Source organism: Hylobates moloch, unplaced genomic scaffold (genome assembly GCF_009828535.3).
Source record: "Hylobates moloch isolate HMO894 unplaced genomic scaffold, HMol_V3 SCAFFOLD_5, whole genome shotgun sequence".
NCBI lineage: Eukaryota > Metazoa > Chordata > Mammalia > Primates > Hylobatidae > Hylobates > Hylobates moloch.
In genome coordinates, this window is record NW_026652280.1 from 33,806,957 (window position 1) to 33,833,100 (window position 26,144).

At 43.5% G+C, this 26,144-nt stretch overlaps 1 protein-coding gene across 1 annotated transcript; it reads right to left on the minus strand.

The window, feature by feature from the left end:
* Nucleotides 1-540: 540 nt before the first annotated feature.
* On the minus strand, nt 541-25,283 carry SLC14A1 (solute carrier family 14 member 1 (Kidd blood group)). Its single transcript, XM_032152411.2, has 9 exons — nt 25,149-25,283; nt 22,092-22,263; nt 21,357-21,546; nt 18,171-18,299; nt 15,753-15,945; nt 13,121-13,268; nt 12,769-12,903; nt 3,772-3,821; nt 541-2,410 (listed from the first exon to the last, which is right to left on the minus strand). The coding sequence occupies exons 1-9, from the start codon at nt 25,281-25,283 to the stop codon at nt 2,237-2,239; spliced, it is 1,326 nt and encodes a 441-aa protein (XP_032008302.1). The 3' UTR covers nt 541-2,236.
* Between the last annotated feature and the right edge of the window lie 861 nt (nt 25,284-26,144).

Sequence of the window (26,144 nt, forward strand, 5' to 3'; positions counted from 1 at the left end):
TCTTTGGTTATGCTTGCTTTTTTTTCCCCATAATTCCTTCTTTCACACATTCCCTAACAAGAAAGGGTTCAGTTCAAACACTGAAAATTGAGCTTCTCCACAGCAATGTCCATAAACCTATGACAGTTGCAAATTCATAGCTCCAAAGGCTTTGGTCACTGGGTTTTAAAATTGGAACAATATATTTGCTTGCTTGGTTTCCTGAGAAAAGGAAGAAGTGAGCTTCTCCCTAAAATATTTGTAGGTTTACTTCCCTATTTCTGTTTATTCATTCAGCAAAATGTATATTGTGCACTGAGCACTGCAAACTGGAAGTGGAAAAAATCTTCAGGATTCTGACGTTTCACTTTCCAACCTCCAAAATACTACACGATACACACTGAAGTGGAAGGTAAATGAACATGACTTCCTTTTTAAATTAATTAATTACTTTTTTTTTGAGATAGGGTCTTGCTCGGTCACACAGGCTGGAGTGCAGTGACATGATCATAGCTCACTGCAGCCTCGAACTTCTGTGCACAAGCGATCTTTCCACCTCAGCCTCCTGAGTAGCTGCTGCAGATGTGTGCTGCCACAGCTGGCTAATGTTACTATTTTTATTTTTTAAGAGATAGAGTCTTTCTATGTTGCCAAGCTGGTCTTGAACTCCTGGGCTCAAGAGATCCTTTTGCCTCCATCTCCCAAAGTGCTGGGATTACAGGTGTGAGCCAGTCCCTGAATGTGACTTCTGTTGCTGTCTTCAGCATGTTTGGTTACAGAGACTTTATGGAACTGATAACTTTTAAATTAAAGAGAGGAAAACAGGGGAATCCTTACCTGTATATATTTTTTTTCTTTTGAGAGACACGGTCTCACTCTGCACTCAACACTGCGCTCAGGTTGGAGTGCAGTGGCGCGATCTTAGCTCACTGCAGCCTCCGCCTCCTGGGCTCAAGCCATTTTCCCACCTCAGCCTCCCAAGTAGCTGAACTACAGGCACCCACCACCATACCTGGCTAATTTTTGTATTTTTTGTAGATATGGGGTTTCGCCATGCTGCCCAGGCTGGTCTTGAACTTCTGGGTTCAAGCAATCTGCCTGCCTGGGCTCCCCAAAGTGCTGGGATTACAGGAGTGAGCCACCACACTTAGCCCTTTATTTCTTTTTGATGGTTCAAATGCCATTGATTTCTGAGAGAGAATATTGTGAGTGTACAAAAAATAATGAGCTTTTTTAAATTAAGAAATTCAACAACTTATAAAAATAACATCCGTAAGCAATCTGACGTTTGCCTTCAGTCTTTATAAGACATCCTCAAATGAATAAAAAATATGATTTTAAAGAGCCCTTTGGAGGTTGGTAACAATTCTATGCATTTATGGCATTTACAAAATCAATTTAGGGGTTAAAGTAAAAGTACCTAAGCTGAGTATTTCATAAATACAGTATGTAACTTTTCTTTAATATGTAAGAACAGGTTAAGCCAGGAACTTCTCCCATTTTATCTCATTTAAAACAGATCATTTTTCATGAGGAAAAATAATCTCTACCTAAAAAATCCTTTGTAATCTCTGAGAAAAGTTGCAATACAGAATAATTTTGATTGACAAAATTCCTTTCTCCCTCTTGCAGTCCTGTCAGTCTGAAAAACCCCAACATTGTCCCATGAGAGAATGTCACACACGCAAGGGATAGGGTGCAGGCCATTGTTTGCAGGAAGTGGGGACCGAGCTCAGCTGTCAGCTTGCACCTCTGTGATATAGACTTCGGCTGTAATGTGTAACTTGCATTGATTTAAAAAAAGTCAAGCTGCTTATCACAGAATTCTGGATTAACTTCGATTTTGTGACTGTGAATTCCATAAGGCTTAGTTGGTTTATGGGGTTTAATTTTTAATACTGTTAACATCATCGAGCCAGCTAAACACCAAGAATATCAATAAATACTAACAGTTTGTTTTCACTTCCTCCTTCTGTTGGAGCACTTTGACTTTATATACATTCCAGTCTTAGTGCCAAGGCCCCATTGGGGTTTCAAATTCCATACCAGAGCACATCACCTGGATGTGGCTCTCATATGCTCGAGGATATTCCTGGAGTTGAAAGGAAAATACAAAATGAGCATAAGAACAGATCACAGATGCATTAGTATGAAAGTTGATACTGGTGAAAAACAGCGGTTTGCTGAGATCCTGGAAGTTAGCTGGAGCAGTCAGGCAGAAATGACTCGTGACCATGGCTGCAGATGGGGCTTGTTCTCACAAAGGGCTTTCCACCATTCTTTTCTTGGCTTGCAGGTAGAAGATGCGGTTTTCTTCAGGATAAGTAACTTTACTGAGGGGCATCTTGTAGATGTTGGAGTTTTTTGTGGTCATCATGAGGAACAATAGAGTGGCTAAACAGAAGGGCCAGGTACAAGCTGGCAATCCAATCTGGGGAAGAAGAGAAAGCCACACACTCCTTTCAGATCCCATCTGACAGCTGAGCTGCACAAAGCATCCCCCTCTACTTGCATTCAGCCCAGGGGGATGAACCACTGGGGGCATTGCTCTGGATTCTGTGCATGCTCGTGGAGACTGAGTTTACAATCTCAGGGCATTGAGCCGTTGGAATGTTGACGTCCATTCTTTAGGGCAGCCACTTATGTCTCTATCTTGTATGTCTTTCTCTGCCTGTCATATATTCAGACTTCCTGCACTAGATGTGCCAAGAGGACATTTGACAAACAGAGATGACATTTGCAAACTGCAAATGGCCCCGGCCACTCTTAACGTCCACAAGGCCTTCTCTGATTAGTCCAGCCCACAGTGACCTCTCTGACCTTGACTTCTGCCTGGTCTAGGTCTTAGACTTGACTTACTCTGTTTCTTTACATTCTGTCTCCCAAATAGACTCCAAGTTCCTTGAGGGTAGGTCCTCTTTGTGCTGCTCATGGAAACTCACACAATTCTGAGCATACACCATTGGTTAGCTCTGGCCCAATGCATGGACCTCCCTGGGGTGTGATGGAGTGTAGGGGTACCCTAACCTGACTGCACATCAGAATCATCTGGGGGAGTTAAAAAAAAAAACACAGATGTTCAAGCATCATACAAGACCTACTCTATCAGAAATACCAAAGGACAGGGCCTAAGGCTCCATATTTTTCCATCTTCCTAGCTGACTCTGGTGTGCAGCTTGCCCATTTGGGTCCAGGGACTGATGCCTGTGAACCTTCTTTGTTGACATGTGAAGGGCCCCATGTGCTCTGATGTACTCTCCATCATGCATGCATGTAATGGGACTTTGGCTTTCTACCAGAAAGACACTGTGTCTCCTTAAGGACCCTCCCAGATAAAATCTCCGTGCTGCTGCCAAAAGGGCCAGATACTGCCTTGACTCCTTAGCAGCCATGACCACATCAAAATGGACTGAGCTATCAGAAACCAGCCCTGCATCACCTACAATGGAATATCTGGCTTTCTGTTTAAGTAAAAGATATCCTAAAGTCAACTTCTTATCACTCAGAGTTAGACTCTGAACTCGATAATATGTTATACAACCTAAGTTTCATTTTTTTTTTTTAAACCAAGCAATCTGATATTTGTAACATACTGGGTGATTGTAGTTTGGACTAAAGTTTGCTGTGATGCTGAAAGAAAGGCCAGGGAGCTCCAGCAGAAGGGAGAGCAGTGCTTCTCACGGTCGTGGATCCTGCCACTGGATGCCAGCCCAGTGGACTTCAGGAGCATTTCCCATATAGTCGTAAGCTGGTCAATTACGCTAATGAAAAGTGAGACTAAAGCAAACTCACCTCAGCCATAAAGTTTGCCATGCTGATTCCAAGATAGGCCGTGAATAGGGCTACAGACAAAAAAAGAGGAGAGAGAGAACAATGCTTGGTAGATGCACTTTTAATCACAGGAAAGGCTGCCTTCCAATATAAATCACCTGGAATGCACAGTGCCCTGATTACAAGCATGATCCTAAAGTCAGCAGTCCTGGGTTCAAATCCTGGCTCCATCACTTAGGAGCTCCATGGGCTCTGTTTTAAGCCTCCATTTCCTCACCTGTACAATGGAAGTAAGAGGACTATCTTTTTCATGGTGTTGGTGTGAGGATGAAAGGAAAAAAATGCATGTGTTTAGCACACAGTAAGTGCTCGATAAAGGTAGTTTTTTTATGGTTACTATTTTGTTGTTATTGCTAATACTTAAGGGAAAGGCCTTCTATGGCAAATAAATTTCTCTGATGTTTTATCCAAGCATAGCTGAGTTAAAATGAAACCTATGAATGTTTCTTGAGATAGCATCTAGGATTCTCATATTAATGAATTGAATTCACAGCTACAAAAAATCATAGCGCTTGCTTTGGCAGCCTGTGTACTAAAAACCAAAACAAAACCATGTTTACAAAATAAGAAGGAAAGAACTCAGAGAACAGCAGGAACTGAACACAAACTTGAGCTTCCTCCCCTTGGTAACATCTTCTCCAATACCATTAAAATCAATGAATAAACGTCTTATTTTTTTATTTTTTATTTATTTTTGGAGATGGAGTCTCAGTCGCCCAGGCTGGAGGGCAGTGGCATGATCTCTGCTCACTGCAAGCTCCGCCTCCTGGGTTCACGCCATTCTCCTGCCTCAGCCTCCCAAGTAGCTGGGACTACAGGCACCCACAACTACGCCTAGCTAATTTTTTTTGTTTGTATTTTTAGTAGAGACGGGGTTTCACCATGTTAACCAGGATGGTCTCGATCTCCTGACCTTGTGATCTGCCCATTTCGGCCTCCCAAAGTGCTGGGATTACAGGCATGAGCCACCGTGCCCAGTCAACGTCTTATGTTTTTATTTGCTTTGAGTGGCCAAAAAAATTGTAGAGTCGGTAATTCGAGTGTATGGGTGACTTTCAATGTAAAACAACAAAAGCACAGATCTCAGCCAGCTAATTATCTATTCCTCAGTTTTGGTTGAAGAGAAGGCTCACAGAGTCTCAGGGAAGCCCTCAGGTTTCATGGGGACAGCCTGAAGAATGACCTTCATATAATGGCCACACAGCCACTTGGGCCACCAGAGCTCACCGTGAGACACACTCACCATCTCGTCTTCATGTCTGGTACATCAGCTATCTTGGTGTGCGGGGATGTGGCAGGACGTGGTGGGAGAGGCTCTGTGATCCTCATTTACTTTTCCATAGACTTCTGTCCTTTTACCAATATTTTGTCTTTTTATCCTGGTGTTTCTTATTCAATAGTATATCAAATTCTTTCATGTATGAATTGTCTCACACTAGTGGGAAGGGCTGGTCTTTGGAAACAGTACTGTTTCAAATCCCAGCTCTGCCATTTTATTTGTTGTATAACAAATCACTGTCTTGGAATCTAGTTTCATCATCTGTAAAAAGGCACCTTGAAGATCTGCCTTACTGGGAGGTGAAGAATCTCAAATGAGAGCTTGTATTTCCATAAACACAGCTGTAAATGCATCTCTTTCACCATGGGACTGAGCTACTGCTCTGAGCAGAAGGGTGCTCATGGCTTGGCTTAGAAGAGTTTCTCTCCTCAGTTACACCAATTTCATTCATTGTTAAAATTTAATCAATTAATTCAACAACTATTCATTGGCCCTCTGCCAAGCACTGGGGCCCTCTGTCCCTGATCTCTTGAGTGCCTCCTCTACCACAACACCACCCCTGAGCACATGAGGCCTTGTTGCTTTCTCTCTTTTAAAAATATCCATTACACTTCTAAGGCTCACTTTTGGCACGTTTACGTCTCATACTGTTATGTTGCTGTGAAGCGATCTCCAATTCAAAGTTGCTTTTCTCTCCATACTACTAGTGATAGATTATTTAATGGTAGGTATGTAAATTAAGACTCGCCAAGTAGGACCGGGAAAGCCTTACAGTAGAGGGGCAATTCTGCACAGCATCATCAGTTTGTAGAAAATGACCCTGACAACATTCTTGGTAGCTGAGGGAAGAAAAAGCCCTTGAGTACTGAAGGGGAAACTGGATTTCAGCTCCTCCTGGATAGTGTCCCTTCCAATGGACTGCCACAGGTGAGTCCCACTGTGCTAACCCAACCATTGAGAAGAGATACACAATGTGTTTACACTCTCCACTGGTAAAACAACAACATTGAGATGTTCTCTGGCCATGGAGTTGCTCTGGCTTAGAGGCCAGAAAGACAGCAGTGCCAGGTTCTGTCAGAGTTTCCTGAGTCCACTTCCTGATAAAGCCATTGGGGACTAATAAAAAAGCAGCTCTGTAATAAATGTCTGTCACTTATTTACCTTGGCTGAGAGGGTTGGTCTTTTGTTTGGCAGTATCAGGGTGATGTGGACAAGCTGAAACTTGCTGTGGCATTTTACACGTGAGATACGCTTTCCAAGGGGGGCCAGAGATCTGCCTCAAAAATCCATGCACGGAGATTTAAAAGTCTGATTGTACCCTGTGGGGGCCCAGTGGGCACTCTCACACACTGCTGGCAGCAGTGGAAACTGGTATGGCTCTTTTGGAGATGAAGTTGCCATCCACTGAAATTAAAATTGGCATTCCCTTTAACCCATCAATTTAGCTTCTTGAAAAGAAGGTGAATCTTTCTTACAGAAATGCTTGTACAAAGTACACAAGGACATTTGTACCAAAAATATTCATTTCAGGACTCTTTGTAACAATCTCAAACTAGAAGCAATCTGAACCTCCCCCAGCAAAAGGGCACTTATATAAAGTGTCTACACAGTCACCATCTCCATGGCCTTGAGCAATGGAGGTTCTACACCCTGTGGCATGGGACCCTTTTTTCCTTAGATGCACCAGGAAAAATGCAGCTCCAGCCTGGGCTTCCATCTCTGCCCAGAGACTCACCCAAACAGCTGATATCCCGAGGGAAACATGAGCTCCCAGGACAAGGAAAGGGGACATCCCAGGAGAGCAAATACCATAAAAGAAGGACAACAAACTGAACAACCTACAGTCGATAATTTTTTTCTTTTTTTGAGACAGAGTCTCACTCTGTCACCCAGGCTGGAGTGCAGTGGCGTGATGTCAGCTCACTGCAGCCTCTGCCTCCTGGGTTCAAGTGATTCTCCTGCCTCAGCCTCCTGAGTAGCTGGGACTACAGGCGCGTGCCACCACGCCCAGCTAATTTTTGTATTTTTAGTAGAGATGGGGTTACACTGTGTTAACCAGGATGGTCTCGATCTCTTGAACTTGTGATCCACCCGCCTTGGCCTCCCAAAGTGCTGGGATTACAGGTGTGAGTCACTGCGCCCAGCCAATAAAATTTAATTAATGAACCAGAAATGAAGAGCTCAACCGATGATGTGATCAGCACAATGGACAGAGCCAAAGAATGATTGGGCCAATCAGCTGAACTGAAGGGCCTCAGGAAAAGATAAAGAGATGGAAAATATTAAGAAAAAGTCAAGAGTTATGAAAAACTTAGCATAAAGTATTGTACTCAAATACTAGAAGTCACAGAGGGAGAGGGGAAAAATTGAAAAGATTTGACAAAGTAAAAACTGATGATGTTCCCAGAATTAAAGGAAGATATGAGGGCTCGTGTTGAGAGGACTTGAGTACCTAGTAGCATAGAAAAAAAAAGCTACATCTAGACAGATAATAGTGAAATAAAACCATATATATATATATATATCTCTAATATACTATGCAAAGAGAAAATTCAGAGAGTCCAGAGAGAAAAATAAAATCAATTTTAACAAGAATTAGTTTCTTTTCAGACATCTTAATAGCAATTTTGGTTATAAGAAGACAGTGGAGTAGTCTTTGAGGACAACCTTCAAAATATTGAGAAAAAAATGTTAAATCTTGAGTTTGGTAGCTAGCTCAATTAAAATTTAAATGAAGGTAAAATGAAGATATTCTCCAGCATACAAGGTCTCTTTGCAAACCCTCTTTGAAGAAAACAAAACTCTCTTTGCAAACCTTCTTTGAAAAAGTAATCCACCAGTAATCCCAGCACTTTGGGAGGCCAAGGCAGGTGGATCACTTGAGACTTGAGGTCAGGAGTTCGAGACCAGCCTGGCCAACATGGCAAAACCCTGTCTATACAAAAAATACAAAAAAATTAGCTGGGCATGGTGGCACATATCTGTAATCCCAGCTACTTGGGAGTCTGAGGCATAGGAATCGCTTGAACCCAGGAGGTGGAGGCTGCAGTGAGCTGAGATTGTGCCACTGCACTCCACCCTGGGGAACAGAGTGAGACTTTGTCTCAAAAAAAAAAAAAAAGTACAGAAGGTTAATATGAACTAAGAGTGAATAAGCAAGTTAATAAAGTTTACAGTTGCCTAAATAAGCAAGTACCAAAAACAAAAACTTATACTTACAACAAACCCAAAATAAAAATTCTATACAGTATCAATGGTTTTAGTAGTCATTAGGGGTGGGCCTTCTCAGAGGAAGTAAAGGCAGGTTCGGGTATCAGTCATATTTGGGGAGAAGATACAGGTGTTGATAAACTTAAGAAATTGAGAGGAGAAAATAAACAAGCTTGATTCTTAATAAGTTATGCAAATCCACCAGAAAAACTTTTTTTCCAGACTTTTAAATAGCGCTTACCGAGTGCTAGACACTATTTGTTCTATGAGTTTCAGACACACATTAACTAATTTAATAATCAGAACAATTGTATGAATTAAATGTGGTAACTTCCATTTTCTAAGATGGGGAAACTGAGGCACAGAAAGGTTAAGTAATTTGCTTACATTCATAAGCAAATACGCTAGTAAGTAGCAGAGCTACTGGAATTGAATCCAGGCTGTCTGGTACCAGAGTCTGAGCTCTTAACTAGCTCAGTCAACTGCCTCAACCATTATGCTACACCAGTTAAAAAAAAAAAAATCTATCCCAAGGAAGGTGAGTGTGGTAGGAAGAATAATGGTCTCCAAAGATGTTCACATCTTAAACCTCAGAACTTGAGAATATGTGACCTCACATGGCAAAAGGGAATTAGCAGCAGCTGTGATTAAGTTAAAGACCTTGAGATGGAGAGAATTTCCTAGACTACTGAATGGACCCAATGTAATCACAAGCATCCTTATAAGAAGGGGGCAAAAAAGCCCTCTCTAGGGAGTAAAATGGAGTATTTCCACTTTCTGTTTCATACATTTCTATACAGATTACATTTTTGTTTTGTTTTATACAATAAACCTGTGCTGCTTCTATAATTGAGAAAATATCAAAGATATTCCCACTTTGGGGAAACACATGTCAAGAGCTTTGGCTTCGTTCTTCTCCATGGTCTGTCAAAACCTCATCACCAGCCGGGCACTGTGGCTCACGCCTGTAATCCCAGCACTTTGGGAGGCAAAGGCAGGCAGATCACGAGGTCAGGAGTTCAAGACCAGCCTGGCCAACATGGTGAAACCCCACCTCTACTAAAAATACAAAAAAAAAAATTTAGCTGGGCGTGGTGGCCCATGCCTGTAATCCCAGCTACTCGGGGGGCTGAGGCAGGAGAATTGCTTGAACTAGGACCCCGGAGGCAGAGGTTGCAGTGAGCTGAGATCGTGCCACTGCATGCCAGCCTGGGCTACAGAGCAAGAGTCCATATCAAACAACAACAACAACAAAATAAAACAAAAAACTCAGCACCTGCCAGGTGCGGTGGCTCATGCCTGTAATCCCAGCACTTTGGGAGGCCGAGGTGGACAGATCATGAGGTTAGAAGATTGAGACCATCCTGGCCAACATGGTGAAACCCCGTCTCTACTAAAAATACAAAAATTGGCTGCGCGTGATGGTACGTGCCTGCAAGCCCAGCTACTTGGGAGGCTGAAGCAGGAGAACCGCTTGAACCAGGTAGTTGGAGGTTGCAGTGAGCCAAGATCACGCCACTGCATTCCAGCCTGGTGACAGAGCAAGACTGTCAAAAAAAAAAAAACAAAAAACAGAAAAACAAAAACCTCATCGCCATCTCCTGTGCTCAAAATGCCTTTTCCTTGATCTTGAAGGACATGCTCAGGCTGTCCCCATGCTGGCTTGCACCACCCTTTCCACCAAACAGGATTCCTCCTCTTATTTTCTAGCATTTATGGAAAAGCCCCCTTCTCCAGGAGGCACTTTGTGATAATTCTGAATGGAAATGGACCCCTGGAGAATCCTGTACTATGGACTTCTTCTTCTCCCACAAAGATTGTATGGTCCTCTTGGGCTCCCTCCCTTGCCTGGCTTCTGCCCTCTACTATAACACTCTGTGTGCAGGAACTGCATGGGACCTAAAGCTTCTAAACCTCTTGCTCTTCCTGGTACTGTCTTTTGTATCATGTGTGTTTAATACATATTCATGGCTACTGCCTCCAGAAAAATAAAGGTATGCATTCCAAATAAAGGTTTGAAATCCCTAACCAATCTCAGAATAAAGCTGAAAGGTTGTAAGATAAACATTCTAACCCAGCTGAACTCAGGTGGAAACCCCTAACCAATCTCAGAATAAAGCTGAAAGGTTGTAGGATAAACATTCGAACCCAGCTGAACTCAGGTGGCTACAGCCCCTGTCTGTAACCCTCTCCTTTAACCTAAGCTTGTGAACAAATATGGAGAAGGAGCACAACATTTCAACAGAACCGCTAGGTGAAATAGCTGAGTAATAGTAAAGAATTTGACAAAATGACATCTACATGGCTACATCACAGCAACCTGAGTTATGTTACCCTTGCTATAGCATCAAATCAAAATGGAATGTGTCTTTAGAAACGCTTGGTTCCATCCCATTTTCTGCCAGTGCAGAGATCTATTCTAAACCCTGCCTGATACGTGGCCCACTGCTTTCATAACTGTTTAGGTACCTTGGCTTGATTAATCTGGTGATAAACTGACTCTAGACATATATTTCCACTAGATTAGAAATAATTGGCAGGGCGCGGTGGCTCACACTTGTAATCCCAGCACTTTGGGAGGCCGAGGCGGGCGGATCACGAGGTCAGGAGATCGAGACCACGGTGAAACCCCGTCTCTATAGCCGGGCGTGGTGGCGGGCGCCTGTAGTCCCAGCTACTCGGAGAGGCTGAGGCAGGAGAATGGCGTGAACCCGGGAGGCGGAGCTTGCAGTGAGCCGAGACCGTCTCAAAAAAAAAAAAAAGAAATAATTTCTCCACATTACACTATCCCTCCTCCTTTTTGTTCCCAAGCGAATCTCATTCTCTCCACTCTAGAACGTTATCTTAAATGCTTATACTTTGATTGAATTAGGGATGCCAGAGGCTATGGGTGAATGAGCCTCCACTCAAAATCCACCTGGGACATCTATTAGCTTTTCAGATCCAAATCACATGCAGTCTGTTTTCACCTAAGAGGTTGCCGTGAGGGCCTGAATGCTACAAAAGGGAAGCAGAGGAGTGCAGCGGGGTAACTCTGGAGGTGGATGGTAAGTGTGGGTTCCGGGGGTGGATTTACCCATCGCTGTCCAGATCCCTTAGCTGCAGCACATCCCTTAGCCTCTCTGGCCTCAGGACCCCAACAGTAAAGTAAGAAGGATGGAGTAGAAGTCTCAGGATGCCTTCTCGCTCTGACAGGCTGAGTCTGGCTAGAACACTGGGAGTCAGAAAGGATTAATACAGCAGTCCTTGAAATGTGATCCCCAGAGCAACAGCATCAGCACCTCCTGAGAACTTGTTAGAAGTGGAAATTCTGCCGGCGTGGTGGCTTATGTCTGTAATCCCAGCACTTTGGGAGGTGGAGGCGGGAGGATCGCTTGAGTCCAGGAATTCAAGATAAGCCTGGGCAACACAAGGAGACCCCGTCTCTATAAAAAATTAACCAGGCATGGTGGCACGCCTGTGGTCCTAGCTACTTTACTTGGGAGGCTGAGGTTGCAGGATCGCTTAAGCCCAGGAGGTTGAGGCTGCAGTGAGCTGTGTTCACACCACCGCACTCCAGCCTGGGCAACAGAATGAGACCCTTTTTCTTTTTCTTTTCTTTTTTTTTGTTTGAGATGAAGTCTTGCTCCGTTGCCCAGGCTGAAGTGCAGTGGCACGATCTTGGCTCAGAATGAGACTGTTTTTCAGAAAAATAAAATAAAAAAAAATTCTTCCCCTTACCTCTAACACTGAATCAGACTGAGGAGGGGGCCCAGTGATTTGTGTTTTAACAAGTCTTTCAGGTGATTCTGATGCATTCTCAAGTTTTAGAACGGCTGGGTTACTGTGATGCTCATTCAAAGGGGTAAATGTAATCAACCCTGATTCACCAGGGGACATTGCTCTGTATTTAGCTGGAGTTATTTCCCTTTAGTTTCTTGGGTCAAACAACTAGTTTGAAGAATGCAGGACAAGTCAGTTGAAAGCAAAAGGAGTGTCAGCTGTGGTCCCTGCCATCCCCAGTGGGAGGCATGGCAGATCCTCACAGCCAGAAGCAGTGAGTGCCACCACGCTGGGAGCTTATTGGTGGCCAAGGCCAAGTGTCAGTGCAAGCTGGAGAGCCCGTGAGCACAGGGGGAGCTTTGAGAAGGCATGTGTGGCATGCACCAGGGAAGGGCTGGTGTATCTCTGGGGATAAAGCTGAAGAATAACTGGGATTTTTTTTTTCTATCCTTCCAAACATCCATATTTTCGGATGTTAATATAACTTAATAGGCTCCTGCCTTCACAATCATCAGAGAGGTAGGCAGAGGTGATTTTAATGCTCTCAGAGAGGGGACGTCACTTGTCCTGTTCACACACTTAGACAGCGAGTGGGCTCAAGCCAGAACCCTGGCCCTGATTTTTCACTCAGTCTGTTTTTACTGCTTATCCTTGATTGAGATCCTATAGTCACGAGCAGCCCTCCCCCAGGGGCGTGGGAGACTCACCGCAGCCAAGAGCCAGGAGGTGGGTTTGCCAGGTGAGCGCCATGAACATTCCTCCCATTGCAATGCAGGCCAGAGAGCTGTTGAAACCCCAGAGTCCAAAGTAGATGTCCTCAAATGGGGCTGAAAGACTGAGTCCTGTTAAGACAGGAGGGGTCAGAACTCGGGACTAAAGGCAGGATGTTCTGGAAGGAAACTGAGAGTGGGATTGAAAGTTAGCAGGAAGCATCCCGGGAACTCCCACTGGTCCCTAGGAAGCCAAGATCTCAAGAAAGATCTGGAGCACAGAAGATGCCTGGTGCAATGCATGGGATGGAGGAGGTGCTCAATATTTGGTAAGGGCTTTTGTGCTCACCCGCTGCTATGCCCAGCAATGATCCGATGGCAGCATGCAGGCACATGAGTGGGGAGGAGAGTAGGATGGCTCCCAGGAAAATGCCCCCTGTCCATGGATTATCACAGCCATAGATCTGACCAACTCCCACTGGTATAGATTTCAACAACTGCAAAAGAAATTTTTTAAAAATGAGGCCACCAAAACAACTGAACAGAAACCCACAGGACACCCACAAACTCCTACAATGTAATTTTAGACTGGACATACCTTATCTCTTTCAAGAACAGTGTTACTATCTTTTAAAATTCTCTTTGATTACAGAAAAATCCCAGTCATTCTTCAGCTTTATCCCGAGAGATACACCAGCCCTTCCCTGGTGCATGCCACACGTGCCTTCTCAAAGCTCCCCCTGTGCTCTCCTGCTTGCACTGACACTTGGCCTTGGTCACTGTTAAGCTCCCAGCATGGTGCCACTCACTGCTCCTGGCTATGAAGATCTGCCTTCCCTCCCACTGGGGATGGCAGGGACCACATCTGACACTTCTTTTGCTTTCAAATGTCCATCAGTGTTGAGGGCGATTTAATCTATCCACGCATCCTTATGTTCAATAGAGATTATTATCACCATGCAATTTGGATGCTTACACTAAAGCCAGGTTATCTTGTCCACAATTTAGAAGCAATTATTAGCAAGTTCGTGAATTTACTTTTCTGTTGTTAAGTGGAACATGTATTCATTTAAACAAAGATATCTTTAGCTTATTCTAGTTATGAACAATTGTCAAGCAGGTCTCAAAACACAAAAATACATGGAAATGTCACAATTCTACTTTCTGGCTGAGGCCTGAATTCAGTTATTCTGTTCACAGAATTGCAGTTCTCAGGAGTGAACAGGGTTTGACTGAACCTAACAGGTGATCATTCTTTACAGCTGAACTTCTGGTAGGGCTAGGATAGGCATAATTAGCCATGGCATGTCCCTTTTGAGCAAGGCCATTTACTGAAAGATGTTTTCCCCAGCTCCCATCTTGCCCTCTCCACCATTGCTAGGTCGTGTATGTACCAAAGACCTTCTGGAGGCAGTGACTCTGCCAGAGGGAGCCCCAGCTTTGGCACAAGGGAAAGTGTCTTCTCCCCTCTTATATTAGGCTGAATCTAACATTGGCTAAGGGCACCAGACCATAGTGTGAGTTTGACTCTACCCTAAGATGGACTCTAAATTCTTCCAGCCTGTGCTGGGTCTTCATGTCTAAACATTTTGCTATTTCTAGACCAGGGAACTTGCAAAGATGGCATATGCTTTTTTGTTTGTTTTTTTTTGGACTTCAGAACTCTTTCTCAGGTAGCCATAGGGTTGGGGTTGGTGCTGAGGATGGGCTGTTCATTCAGAGTGAGAAGGACAAGGCTTCCCCTGCCCCAGATCAGCACTGTGTAGGATAACTTTCCGAGATGATGGAATAGTCTGTATCTGTGCTGTTTAATACAGTGGGTCCTAGCCACGTGTGGCTATCAAGCACCTGAGATGTGGCTAAAGAGGTTGAGGAACTCAATTTTTAACTAATCTACGTCTAAATTTATATAGCCACATGGGGCTAGAGGTTCCTGTGTTAGTGCAGTTCTAGATAGATTAATGCTATTTTATAGTGTTATTTTTCATGGCTAGTTCTAATGAATCTTTGATTTTTCCTTCTGAATTGTTTCCAGGTGCTCCCTTTAATTTTCTGGCAAGAAGTTAAGGAGAAGGTGACTTGAGCTCCTCATATGTTTTGATCACTCAACAAAGAAGACGGAAAAGGGCGTTTCATAACCTGACAGTGGGAGAGCACATTAAAAAGGTAAGGTTTCTTGGTTTTCTTCTAATTTCAGGTGTTCTCTTGTTCTTGATAATCCAGAAACCTTAAACATATTTATTACACACCAACAGGAAGAGCTGGAATTTGATTTGGGTTAACCAGTTTTTAAAAAATACGGGATCTCTTTATGGCCATCTTTAAAGAGATACATAGGATTCATCCCTTGATACAGCAGTTCTCAAACTCTGGCCCACATCACAATTTGGGGAGTTTGTTAAAACAGTTTCCAGGCCCCACCCATAGAGATTATGATTTAGAGGGTCTGAGATGAAGCCTGTTTGGGTATTTAAAACTCCCCAGGTGATTCTGATGCCTACCAAAGCTTGGGAACCCTAAATTATTGTCGATGTTCTATGAGCTATGCCATAAGAAAAAGCAGAATAGCGAGGTTCTGTCATAAGCTCTAAGAGTAAGCATCCAGTTTTTTGATTGGAGGGAGTAGACTGTGGAAGATTTAAAACCACGCTGGAGGCCACATGCCTTAAGGGCTGGCTCCCATCACCCCACCCCCAAGCTTACGATAGAGTGACTCCCAGTGGAACTGTACTCTGGGGTTAGCACTGTAGATGTTTAGGGGTAAAGGCAGAAAAATTAGCTTGACTAAATAGTAATTTTAAAAAATCCCTTAGACCTTAATGCTCTGGAGTAGAACAAACGCTTTAAATGGCAAAATGAAGGCAGAAAGGCCACCATAGTCCTGAGCATCTAGGAGACTCTGACACCCATGGACAATTGACCGGGAGGCCATTGTGTATCTTGCAGAGCCAGGGGCAATGTGAGAAGCCAGTGTCTCTTACCTCCAGGGCACTGAGGTCAGACCAGGAGATATTTGGAGCTGTAGTTACAGGTGTGACCAATTTGCCTGGAAAGAACGGATTGTAATGTCCTGTGGCTGAAAGGTACATTGACAACGCCATGTTGAAAGGGAGGGTGAAGACAGGGAGGTCCCATTTGCTGAGCGTGGAATTCAATGCGCTTGAGAAAATTGGGCTAAAAAAAGAAGAGCAGAAGAATGTGCATGTGACAAACCAGGCTGACACACGGAATCGCTATACTCTGGAGGGGCCTTGTTTCACCTGCCAACAGGCCCCTTACGTGTTGTGTTGGCGCATTTGCCACAGAAAGAAAACTTGGGATAAATCCTATTATAGAGGCAGTAAATATTACGTAAAGTAAAAAATCAACTCTCAGCTTATTTGGCTTTTGAAAAATTCTACTCTGGGGTTGCTCAGAGTGAGCTATATATTGAGATTTAAAAAATATTTTTGAAGTACTTATGACATACAAAATAAAATATTGTCTACATAGTTAAAGTCCCCTTTGTCCCTCCACTTGCTCTTATGTCCCTCCCTCCCCACTAGAGGCAACCCTGATTCTGATTTTGCATATATCATTTCTTTAATAGACCTATTTTTGGAAAAGAGAAACAATCATTCAAGGATGCAGGTAGTGTGAGCTGGAGGAAAACGATCTCACAGTTGGTGGGGCAGAGTGTGCGTCCTTGAGCTGTTGATAAATTGCATGACCTAGGCAAGGCGCATCTCCTTAGTCTCCAGGCCTGTAAACTGGGGGGCTGGGCTGCATGGTCCCGAGGTCCCTCATAGGCTCTCACTTGTTGGCCCAATCAAAGAGCCATCACTTAAAGACCAGAACTCCCATTTTCCTGGATTGTGGAAGGGAGTGTGGTGAGCACTTACAAGCAAGGCCTCCTTCCCATGAACGTATTCTTCAGAGCAGGTCCCAAATTACCTCCTAAAGAGTTTGGCTCTACAGGTCGGTCCTCGTCCACACACCCGTGGGTGCAGCAAGGGTGGGTGCAGCAAGGGTGGGCGGCCCTTCTGCAGACACTGCCCACAGCAGGCTGTGCTTCTTATTTATGTGCGTATTAGTATTTTATATTTAACTACAATATAGAAAGAAGGAAATCTTTGTTTCCAGAAAAAGGATTTAAGACATTGTCAAAATAAAAACTAGTTTGAAGGATTCAGGTTTGAAAAAAAAGGAATTCAGCCAAAAAATTTTTTCTAAGGGAGACCTGGGGGGCAGGTGGGTAAGGGGAATTCACGTAGGCACAGTGGTTCTCCCAGCATCATCTGGGAATGTGTTAGAAATACAAATTCTCTGGGGGGAGGGGGGAGGGACAGCATTAGGATATATACCTAATGCTAAATGACGAGTTAATGGGTGCAGGAAATCAACATGGCACATGGATACATGTGTAACAAACCTGCACATTGTGCACATGTACCCTAAAACCTAAAGTATAAAAAAAAAAAAAAAAAAGAAATACAAATTCTCAGGCCCCACCCCAGATAGACTGCATCAGAAACCCTGGAGCCAGGGAGCAGGTGCCTGTGGTGTAACAAGCCCTGCAGGTGATTCTCATATTGTTCAAGTTTGAGAGGCAATGATGGAGGAAGTGGGTCTCAACTTTGGCTATACTTTAGAGTCACCTGGGAAGCTTTAGGAACTCCCAATGCCCAGGCGCTACCGCAGACCAATGACAGTAGAGTCTTGGGAGGGAGGAGTCAGGTGTATGGGGGGCCACGTGCATCAGTGTGTTTCTACCAAAAAGACACCTGCACTCGTATGTTCATTGCAGCACTGTTTCCCCTCCCCATGGAAGTGTCAATGTGCAGCCACCTCTGGTTGGGGGGTATTAGTGGATATGTAGCCAGATCAGACAAAAGGCCAAATAGCTGGTTGTAGGGAAATACACATCTTTTAAAATGGTTGTTTCTGTTTCCAATAGACAGAATCTACTGGAATCCAATTTTAAATTTACCATTTTAACTGTTTGTCCTCCTCCTGCTCCTCTTCCTCCTTCTCCTTGCCCTCCTGCTACTCCTCCTCCCTTCCATCCTTCTCCTCCTCCTCCTCACTTAGCCCAAGCAAGAAGGTTTGGGGAACTGGAGTGCAGTGATGCAATCATAGCTCACTGCAGCCCCTAACTCCTGGGCTCAAGTGATCCTTCCCCCTCAGCCTTCTGAAAGTTTGGACTACAAACAAGAACCACTGCACCCAGCTAACTATTTTTAAGTGTGCAGCTCAATGACATCAAGGACAATCACACTGTTGTACAACCATCACCACTATACATTCAGAGGACATTTTTCATCTTGCAAAAAACTGAAACTCTGCCATATAACAACTCCCATTCCCTCCTTCTGCCATGTTTTTTCAAAAAGGCATTTTGAAAACCAATTGTAACTTACCAAGTCATGGACATAGCACATACAGGGAGTAACAGCCACCAGAAATAGTCTCCCTTGTCTGAAAAGACAGCCATGAGTATTCCCACCAGGGTGGCATTGTAGCCATAGAGCCCAGATGCTATTAATGACCTGTGGGGCAAGAGACACAGCACAGACATTTCCTGGGTAGGCTTTGGTTGCACTTGCACATAAATAACACTAATAACTTCCAGATCATATTCATATTAAAAATGAGATTGTATTTGGGAATGTATTTCAAAGTCTAAGCATCATACAAAAACTAATAAAGACATGAAGTGAAATATACATAGATAAAAATATTAATGTGCATTTAGATCAGCGGTCCCCAACCTTTTTGGCCCCAGGGACAGGTTTCATGGAAGACAATTTTCCATGGATGGGAAATGGGGGATGATTTTGGGATGAAACTGTTCCACCTCAGATTATCAGGCATTAGATTCTCATAAGGAGCGAGCAACCTAGATCCCTCGCATGCGCAGTTCATAATGGGGTTCGCACTCTTATGAGAAGCTAATGCTGCTGCTGATCTGACAGGAGGCGGAGCTCAGGTGGAAATGCTCACTAGCCCACCGCTCACCTCCTGCTGTGCGGCCCCGTTCCCAACAGGCCGCAGACTGATACCTGCCTCCAGTGCAGGGGTTGGGGACCCCTGATAGAGAATGACTCCCTCTACAGGTGTCAAGGCTAAAGACTGGTCTACAGCGGCTGAGAGGAAAGGGGAGTTTAGCAAGGCAATCTGCCGTGTTTTCTTTTAGCCTTTCCTTTGGAAAGTTATTCTTTTAAATCAAGAGCCTCTGACTTGAATAGTGCTTTTAGCATATGAAACTGTTGCTTAAGTTTGATTTCTTGGTGAGAGATATAAGATTCCTGAAATGTAAATTCACTTTCATAGTGTCTTTGATCTTATCAACATTAATCTTCCAGGTTAGTATACATTTTTGTGTCCTGATGCTTCTATTTTGTTGTCTCCAGACACACATTTCAAAGTTATCGCAAAGAAGAACGATTGCTTTTCTCTTACTTGGAGAAGTACCCGATTTAATTATGTGCATGTTGAGCACCCAATTCTTTCTGAGGTTACTTTTTGCTTAGTATTCAATCTCATTTCTTCCCCATCTTCTCCTTCTTTAGATTGAGGGGGTACATGTGCAGGTTTGTTACATAGATATATTGCATGATGCTGACAGAGGTTTGGGCTTCTATTGAACTCGTCACCCAAATAGTGAACAAAGTACCTGATAGGTAGGTTTTCAACACTTGTTTCCCTTCCTCTCCTCTTTTGGAGTCCCAGTTGTCTACTATTTCCATGTCCGTGTTTACCCAGTGTTTAGCTCCTGATTGTAAGTGAAAACGTGCGGTATTTGATTTTCTGTTATTACGTTAATTCACTTAGGATATTGGTCTCCAGATGCATCCATGTTGCTGCAAAGGACATGATCTCAATCTTTTTTATGGCTATGTAGTAGTTCATGTCGTATATGCACCACATATTCTTTATGTAATCCACTATTGATGGGCACCTATATTGATTGACCTGACAAGCCAGGACTCCCACAGCTCTGAGAGTTGGCAACGTCTGGCACCGTGAAAGGCACAGGACCCACTTCCCAAGGGCCTGTCACTCAAGGGCGATGTCTGTAGGGGGATGGGGGAGTAAAGATGATGAAGTGAGTGGGTGCGGCCTAATGCTGGGCTCGAGCAGGAGGTGCTACAGCCAGAGAGCCACACTGCAGGGGCTGGTAAGGGATAGCGTGAGAGCTGCTTCTTGGGTTGTTTCTAACTGGGCTAGGAGGCACCATTGCAACAGGCGAGATGATATCATGTACATTAATCCAGATGAACATTAGAGGTGGAGTTCCCTATTCAAAAGTTCTTTGTCTCCCTTAAATAATCCTTGAGGGCAAATGGGAGGTGATACAATTTGCAATGGTGCAACTCAGAAACTAGGACTACACATGACAGCGGAGAGCTATGCAGACTTGTCCTCTCAACAACTGACTTGGGAGATGTTAATGCTTGAGTTTGATCAGTGGAAAATAAATGGCAACATCTACAAATTGTGGAATGCCATAGTTAAAGCCACAGGAAGACATATATTTACCTAAAACAGAGGATTTCCATTTTAATGCAGTCTTTTCAGACCAGGGAAAGTAAAACATTTGAAACTAACACATATAAATGACTTGTCTTCTAAATAATATCTGACAAAAAATGAGTTGATCATGTTTCATCAGAGCAAAATAATAAAGGAATATTCAGTATGGCACAATTATAGACTCCATTCCCAAACTGAGGAGACCTTTCCTTGGCATGCGTTGGAATAGAGTTTAACCTAAGCTATAAAATCCCCTTCTACAGGGAGCAAATCAGACTCCTTGAAATTGATAGAAAAGTGGAGCATTTGCTAACTCTCTCCCCATGGACCTCTTTAGGCAATTTGCAGCTAGCGTTACAAGAGCTTAGTTGTGTAATGACCACACTGGGGATTATGCATTGATCCCAGACACCTGGAACACTGGTTCTCTCCCTAAAGGAACTGGCTAGTGGGGAGCTATCTACTGCCCTGGTGAGAGTCAGCTCATCACTTCTTCAATGACAGATCAATTTATAAAGTGTGTGCTATTTTTAATCTAATGAATATATCAGAAGACTCACTAAGGCTTCTTAAGTCAGAATCCACTCAGCTGGAATTCATGGTTATTCTTTTCTCCAGGAGCTGAGCTGACCTTTGCACTGTCTATGAAGAATGAGTTTCCTAAACTCATCATAGCAACAAGATATAATGGGGGTTATTAAGCCACTAAAACTTTTTCTGAATTCATATGCACTTTTTCCCAAATAGAATACTGATGACAAATAATTTTATCAATCATTAAAGAAGATCCCTTCAGAACCTCTCCAGGGAATTACTTGTAGCTTAGTCCTGGTTAGCACGTAATGCCACAAGAATCTGGCATCATTTAGACCAGCCACTTATTCAGATATCAAGAGCAAGAGACTGTAACCGATTCCCTGACCTCTGACTAAAAACAAATATAAAGAGTTCTGTGGACTAAAGGTTGTTTATCCTGGGAAGGATGTGGTTTTATCACTGTTGCCCACAGCAACTGGTCAGCCCCTGTGTCTTAGAAGGGAGCTGAGAAGGCTTGGAAAGCATACACCTACCTGTCCTGGCTGAGCAAGAGGGCCATCAGAGTGGAGACCACTGTTCCCAGCCAGCCAGTGAGAGCCCACCAGGGGTTCTGAACAAGAAGTCCTACCAGAATCAGGATTCCACTGATGGGGTTGTTGACGAACACCACTTGGGATGTGCCCCGAAGAATCCAGTCAATGAACTGGAGCACCACGGGTTTGTCTGGAAGGGATGAGGTAAAGCAGAGCTGAGGAAGCTGCCAAGTGATACTCCTCAACCACAGGCCCACCCTGAGCAAAATCAGCAAAACCTCCTGGAAGTGAAAAATTTTTGATATTTCTTTAATATTTCTCTCTGAACCCATTGTCGCTTTAGTGGCACCCAGATCCCTGAAAGCGTCTATCTACTGTATGCGTAACCCACACTGCCAATCCTAGAATCTAAGCTCCTGAAAGCATCTAATGCACTTATTATCATGCTTATAGGTATAAACTCTGAAGCCAAAGGAATAAATTTAAGTTGTAAGTACTGAAACTACAGGATGAAGCCAGGTGCCTTCTAACATGAGCTGGGCCCTGGCTACTGTCTCCATAAGAAAAAAAAAATGGAGAGGTTTGCAGGTTAAAAGATAAAAAGTAGAAAAATGGCGAGTAAAGAGATCTATAAAAAGTTGGAGAATATAACTAAAGATATAAGTAGAAGTACCAGGAAACCATTTCCCCCAAAGCTACTTCTCCTGTCTCTCCAAAAGATGAAAGGATAAATACCTTTAAGCCAAGTGGCAAGTTCTTTCATGTCACCGGTGACATAGCCAAGAGCTTTGGGGAAGCACCTTCTCCCTTGACATGGCGAAACCTGGTTTTCACCCCTAACCATAGTGGGGCTGTCCACTGTAACCATAGTGGGGCTGTCCTCCATGGCTATCTCTTCCTCTGTCTCCTTGAGGGAAAGACAGAGCTTGTAAGTATCCCTAAGGCAGAGCCCTCCAGATTAGCCAGCTTTGGGCCTGGTTACAGTAGAAGATCTGGACCACTATGTTCCATAGAACTAAGAGAGCACCATTTTCCTTCTGAAACACCACCACAGCGCTTATTAGCCAAACCCAAATCCCACACAGTACCTTTGCCATCAGTGTCTCTAATGCTACCATGAGAAGGTTCTGGTCTTTAATTTCATAAGGTGCAGTGTCTGCTCCAACAAACATTTACTGAGCACATATTTCTTGCACTTAAGGAGTTCAGTCTAGTTGAGAAGACTGAAAAACAGTTAATGTTAACAGAATGAGTCAAATCACGTAGAAAGAGCTAAAATTAAGTGCTTTAGCTTCATGTTGTCAATTAAGGAGCAAGAAATCAGGTTATGGAATGGCCTGCTCACTAATGCAGGCTGATCAGCTACTTGCCAAGACAGGTAGCCTTTTTAAATTACATTTTTATTTTATAAAAAGTTTTGTTTTTAAAAGATTGAAAGGGAAGAAATCTTTAAAATTTTGTGTGTTGACACGGTCTCCCCACCCTCTGCAAGTCCAAGATTGCTTGAATTTGTCCTTATGTCATGTGACTGCCTCAGATACTCTCTACTTTTGGGATTTGTTATTTAAATATGTAAAACCAGGCAAGAAGGATATTTCATCAAGGTAGAGAACCTGGGAAAGATGGAATTGGACAAAGCTGTTGAAAACCAAAGAGCTGTAATCTAAGGATTGTATGATAGAAAAATGTGTAGGGTATAATTATAGGAAACATGTCTCTGGAACATATGAACACTGTAACCATGACGGTGTTCACTATGGGACCATTCACTTCTCATGATAAGTATCTGCAAGAAAGCACCAATATCACCAGAATTTGGTACCTTGAAGACAAAAATGATGATTTCATGGTGCTGATGGTGTAGATGTAAAAGAATACCAGTGGCATAATCCCAGAGGCAGGCTGAGGGAGGAAGCCAGTGGTAAAACCACCTTGAATGTGCAAGAACATCCAACAGCACAGCCAGGTCAACTGGGAAGCAGGGAAACGCCAAAATCATCAGACCCTGGAAGGCACAATTGTGGAATGTTGAAGCCACAGCCACATAAGACACTACCAAAGAAACACTGAAAGCCCACATAGAGAAACCAGCCTGTCTTCTCTGTGTTGCCAGGCTGTGATCAAATGATCCTCATGGATATTTCTGGCCCCGTCATTGTTCCATTTACCATAGCTAACAAATAGCAATGAACAGATACTAAGTTACACCTATTAAAAAAAATTGAACTCTAGCTTTGGCTTCTATTAATCCCAGTAAGGAAATCAATATGGATAATTGATTTATTGTTAGCAATTACATTTCAATTGTATTACCTCACTGCCCAACTAACCATTCTGCTTTTTAAACAATGCTGAACTATTAATCGTTACACAAAAAAGCAGCCTTTTATACAATGCATGCCAGACCAAGGTCATTTTATCTTGGTAAAACAATGTTAGACACCAATATATGTGTGACTTGCAATGAATCTTGGAGGTCAGGAACCAAAATTAAGTCCATATGGAGCTGAGTTGGCTCCATAGTTAAAGATAAAAAACCGTATGAATAATTAAGCACTTATGAAAAAGTACTTCTATTTCATAATCTAAGTGGTGGCTGTCATTTATTTTCAGATTATCTCCCTCTTCACATTTCATAGCTGAAAATATTGCTTGATAAGCCCATGCCTCTGCTGCAGTGACCCATTTTCAAAGCCATACCAACTTATGGGAGGCATCAGGCTTCAGCTCAGGCAAGGACAAGCAGCCCAAAGACATAAATGCCTTGAGTTTCTGGAACTGAATCTATAAAACCCTAAGGTGGCAGCATCAAATGAAAACACTCAAGTGGCATTTTCCATCAACTCCCAAAGCAGGAACATGGGCTATTTCAGAATAAATAAATTCATGTTCTCAAAATTCCCAGCATATATTTATTTATTTTAGAGAGCTTGAAATATCCCATCACCTCAGAGATTTTGGAGATACAGATTCAAAACCTGATAATATAACTGGCCAGATGTGATTGAGAGCCTGAGCGGCCTGAGTCTCCTGTTGAGCCACCTAAAGTTAAGTAAAGATTAAACTAGTTTTCTCCAAATCGACAGCCCAACATATAGAAGACTTATTACCGTTTGTGAATCTAATTTCAACATAATTGGGATGGGTTGTAGGGCTAGGATGTCCTGCAGAGAGGGGTCTTCTCATGACCTAAGCAGACAGTTGCTGCTATTTTGGAGTCCCCAGGAACCATTTATTCTGAACAGCTGAACCCTTCTAGAGCCCCTGGGAGCCCTGACTACTTGCTCCAGAAGTCAGGCATGAGAACCACTTAGGAAAAATCCATAACTCACAGTTGTAGTTTGCCCTAGAATTTTGCCATGCTAAAATGTTTGCATTTCTTAGGGAACTTTAAGAGTCCTCACATCCTAACTGGGAAGACAAGGCAAGGCTACGCAGCCAGGACCTTCTGCTTATGTTCAAACATCTTAGCCCCAGTGAAGCAGGCCATTAATTTCAACTAAGAAGAAGGGACAATAAGTAAAAGGCACTCTAATAAAATAGACACAGGGTAAATGTAAAACTCCAGGTGACTTATCCTCAGCTTTTCCATGGCTGTCAAAACTTCTCAGCTCAATGGTCCAGCCTCTAAACCAAGGTGAGCGCCATGGAGATTTTGGGCCAAGATCCCTGTGCCTTTGGCTTAGCTCACAGCCAACTCCCACTTCCCAGGCTCTGCCCAGAAAAGATACACCAGAGTTTGGAGCAGGCTCCTAGGTTCTCCGAGCCAGAGGCTGCGTGAAGGAAGCATACCTGTTCCTGCGACCCATCTGCCAGGGCCAAGCTTAGCCGGGCGATGCCTCTGCGCGGTGCTTCACCAAAAGGGTCCTTCCAAACGGGACCACGACGGGCGTCACCAGCGCCGCCAATCAAAGACCGTCCATTCATCCTTACTTTTTCTCAATACATGACAAAGGGCAAAAATATGTGAATCAGCATGACGTGTGCCCTAGCTCTAATGACCACGCAAAAGGCAAGCTGAGGGGTGCTGGAACGCGCCCAGTGGGTTCCTGGTGAGGGAAGGTGTGGCCCCACACGGGAGACCTCTAATGGAGAAGGAGGACTTTGCCTTCATCAAAGAGCTCTCAGTGGGCAGAAAGACAACCAGCTGACTATGGAAATTAAATGTTCATTTACTTTGCTTTAAAAAAAAAAACAGGAAGCCATCCTACACAGGGACCAATGCCCAGATTTTGTTCTGCTGCGCGTGTCCTGCTGTTGGATCTGAGGTCACCTCTTCTAGAGGGGGAGGAGGGGGTTCATGTTCTGACACATTTGGGGGCAGATTGTGAGGGCTGCATCTTGGGGACCAACATCAAAGCAACAGGTTGCCCCACAGTAGTTTCCCCTGGCCTTGTTTATGAAATGTGAGAGAAGGATGCATGATGTGGGCTCTGTTTTCTGTAATGAGATACTAGCCATGCTTTGTATGCATTCCCAAGCCTTCTTTAAGAGAGTCCTAAATGGTATTATTTTTTCCTGTGCCACCACATCCAGCTGTGTTTATTTTAATTTATTTTTTTTCTTTTTGTAGAGACAAAGTCTCATTGTATTGTCCAGGCTGGTTTTGAATTCCTGGCCTCAAATGATCCTCCCACCTCAGCCTCCCAAAGCACTGGGATTACAGGCATAAGTCATCATGCCAGGCCAATAACTCTTAAATTTTGAACATCACTTTATTAATAATAAACAGTTTTTAGTTGAATTCTACAAGTGTGGCAGCTTTTTATAAATTTTCTTTTTCCTTTT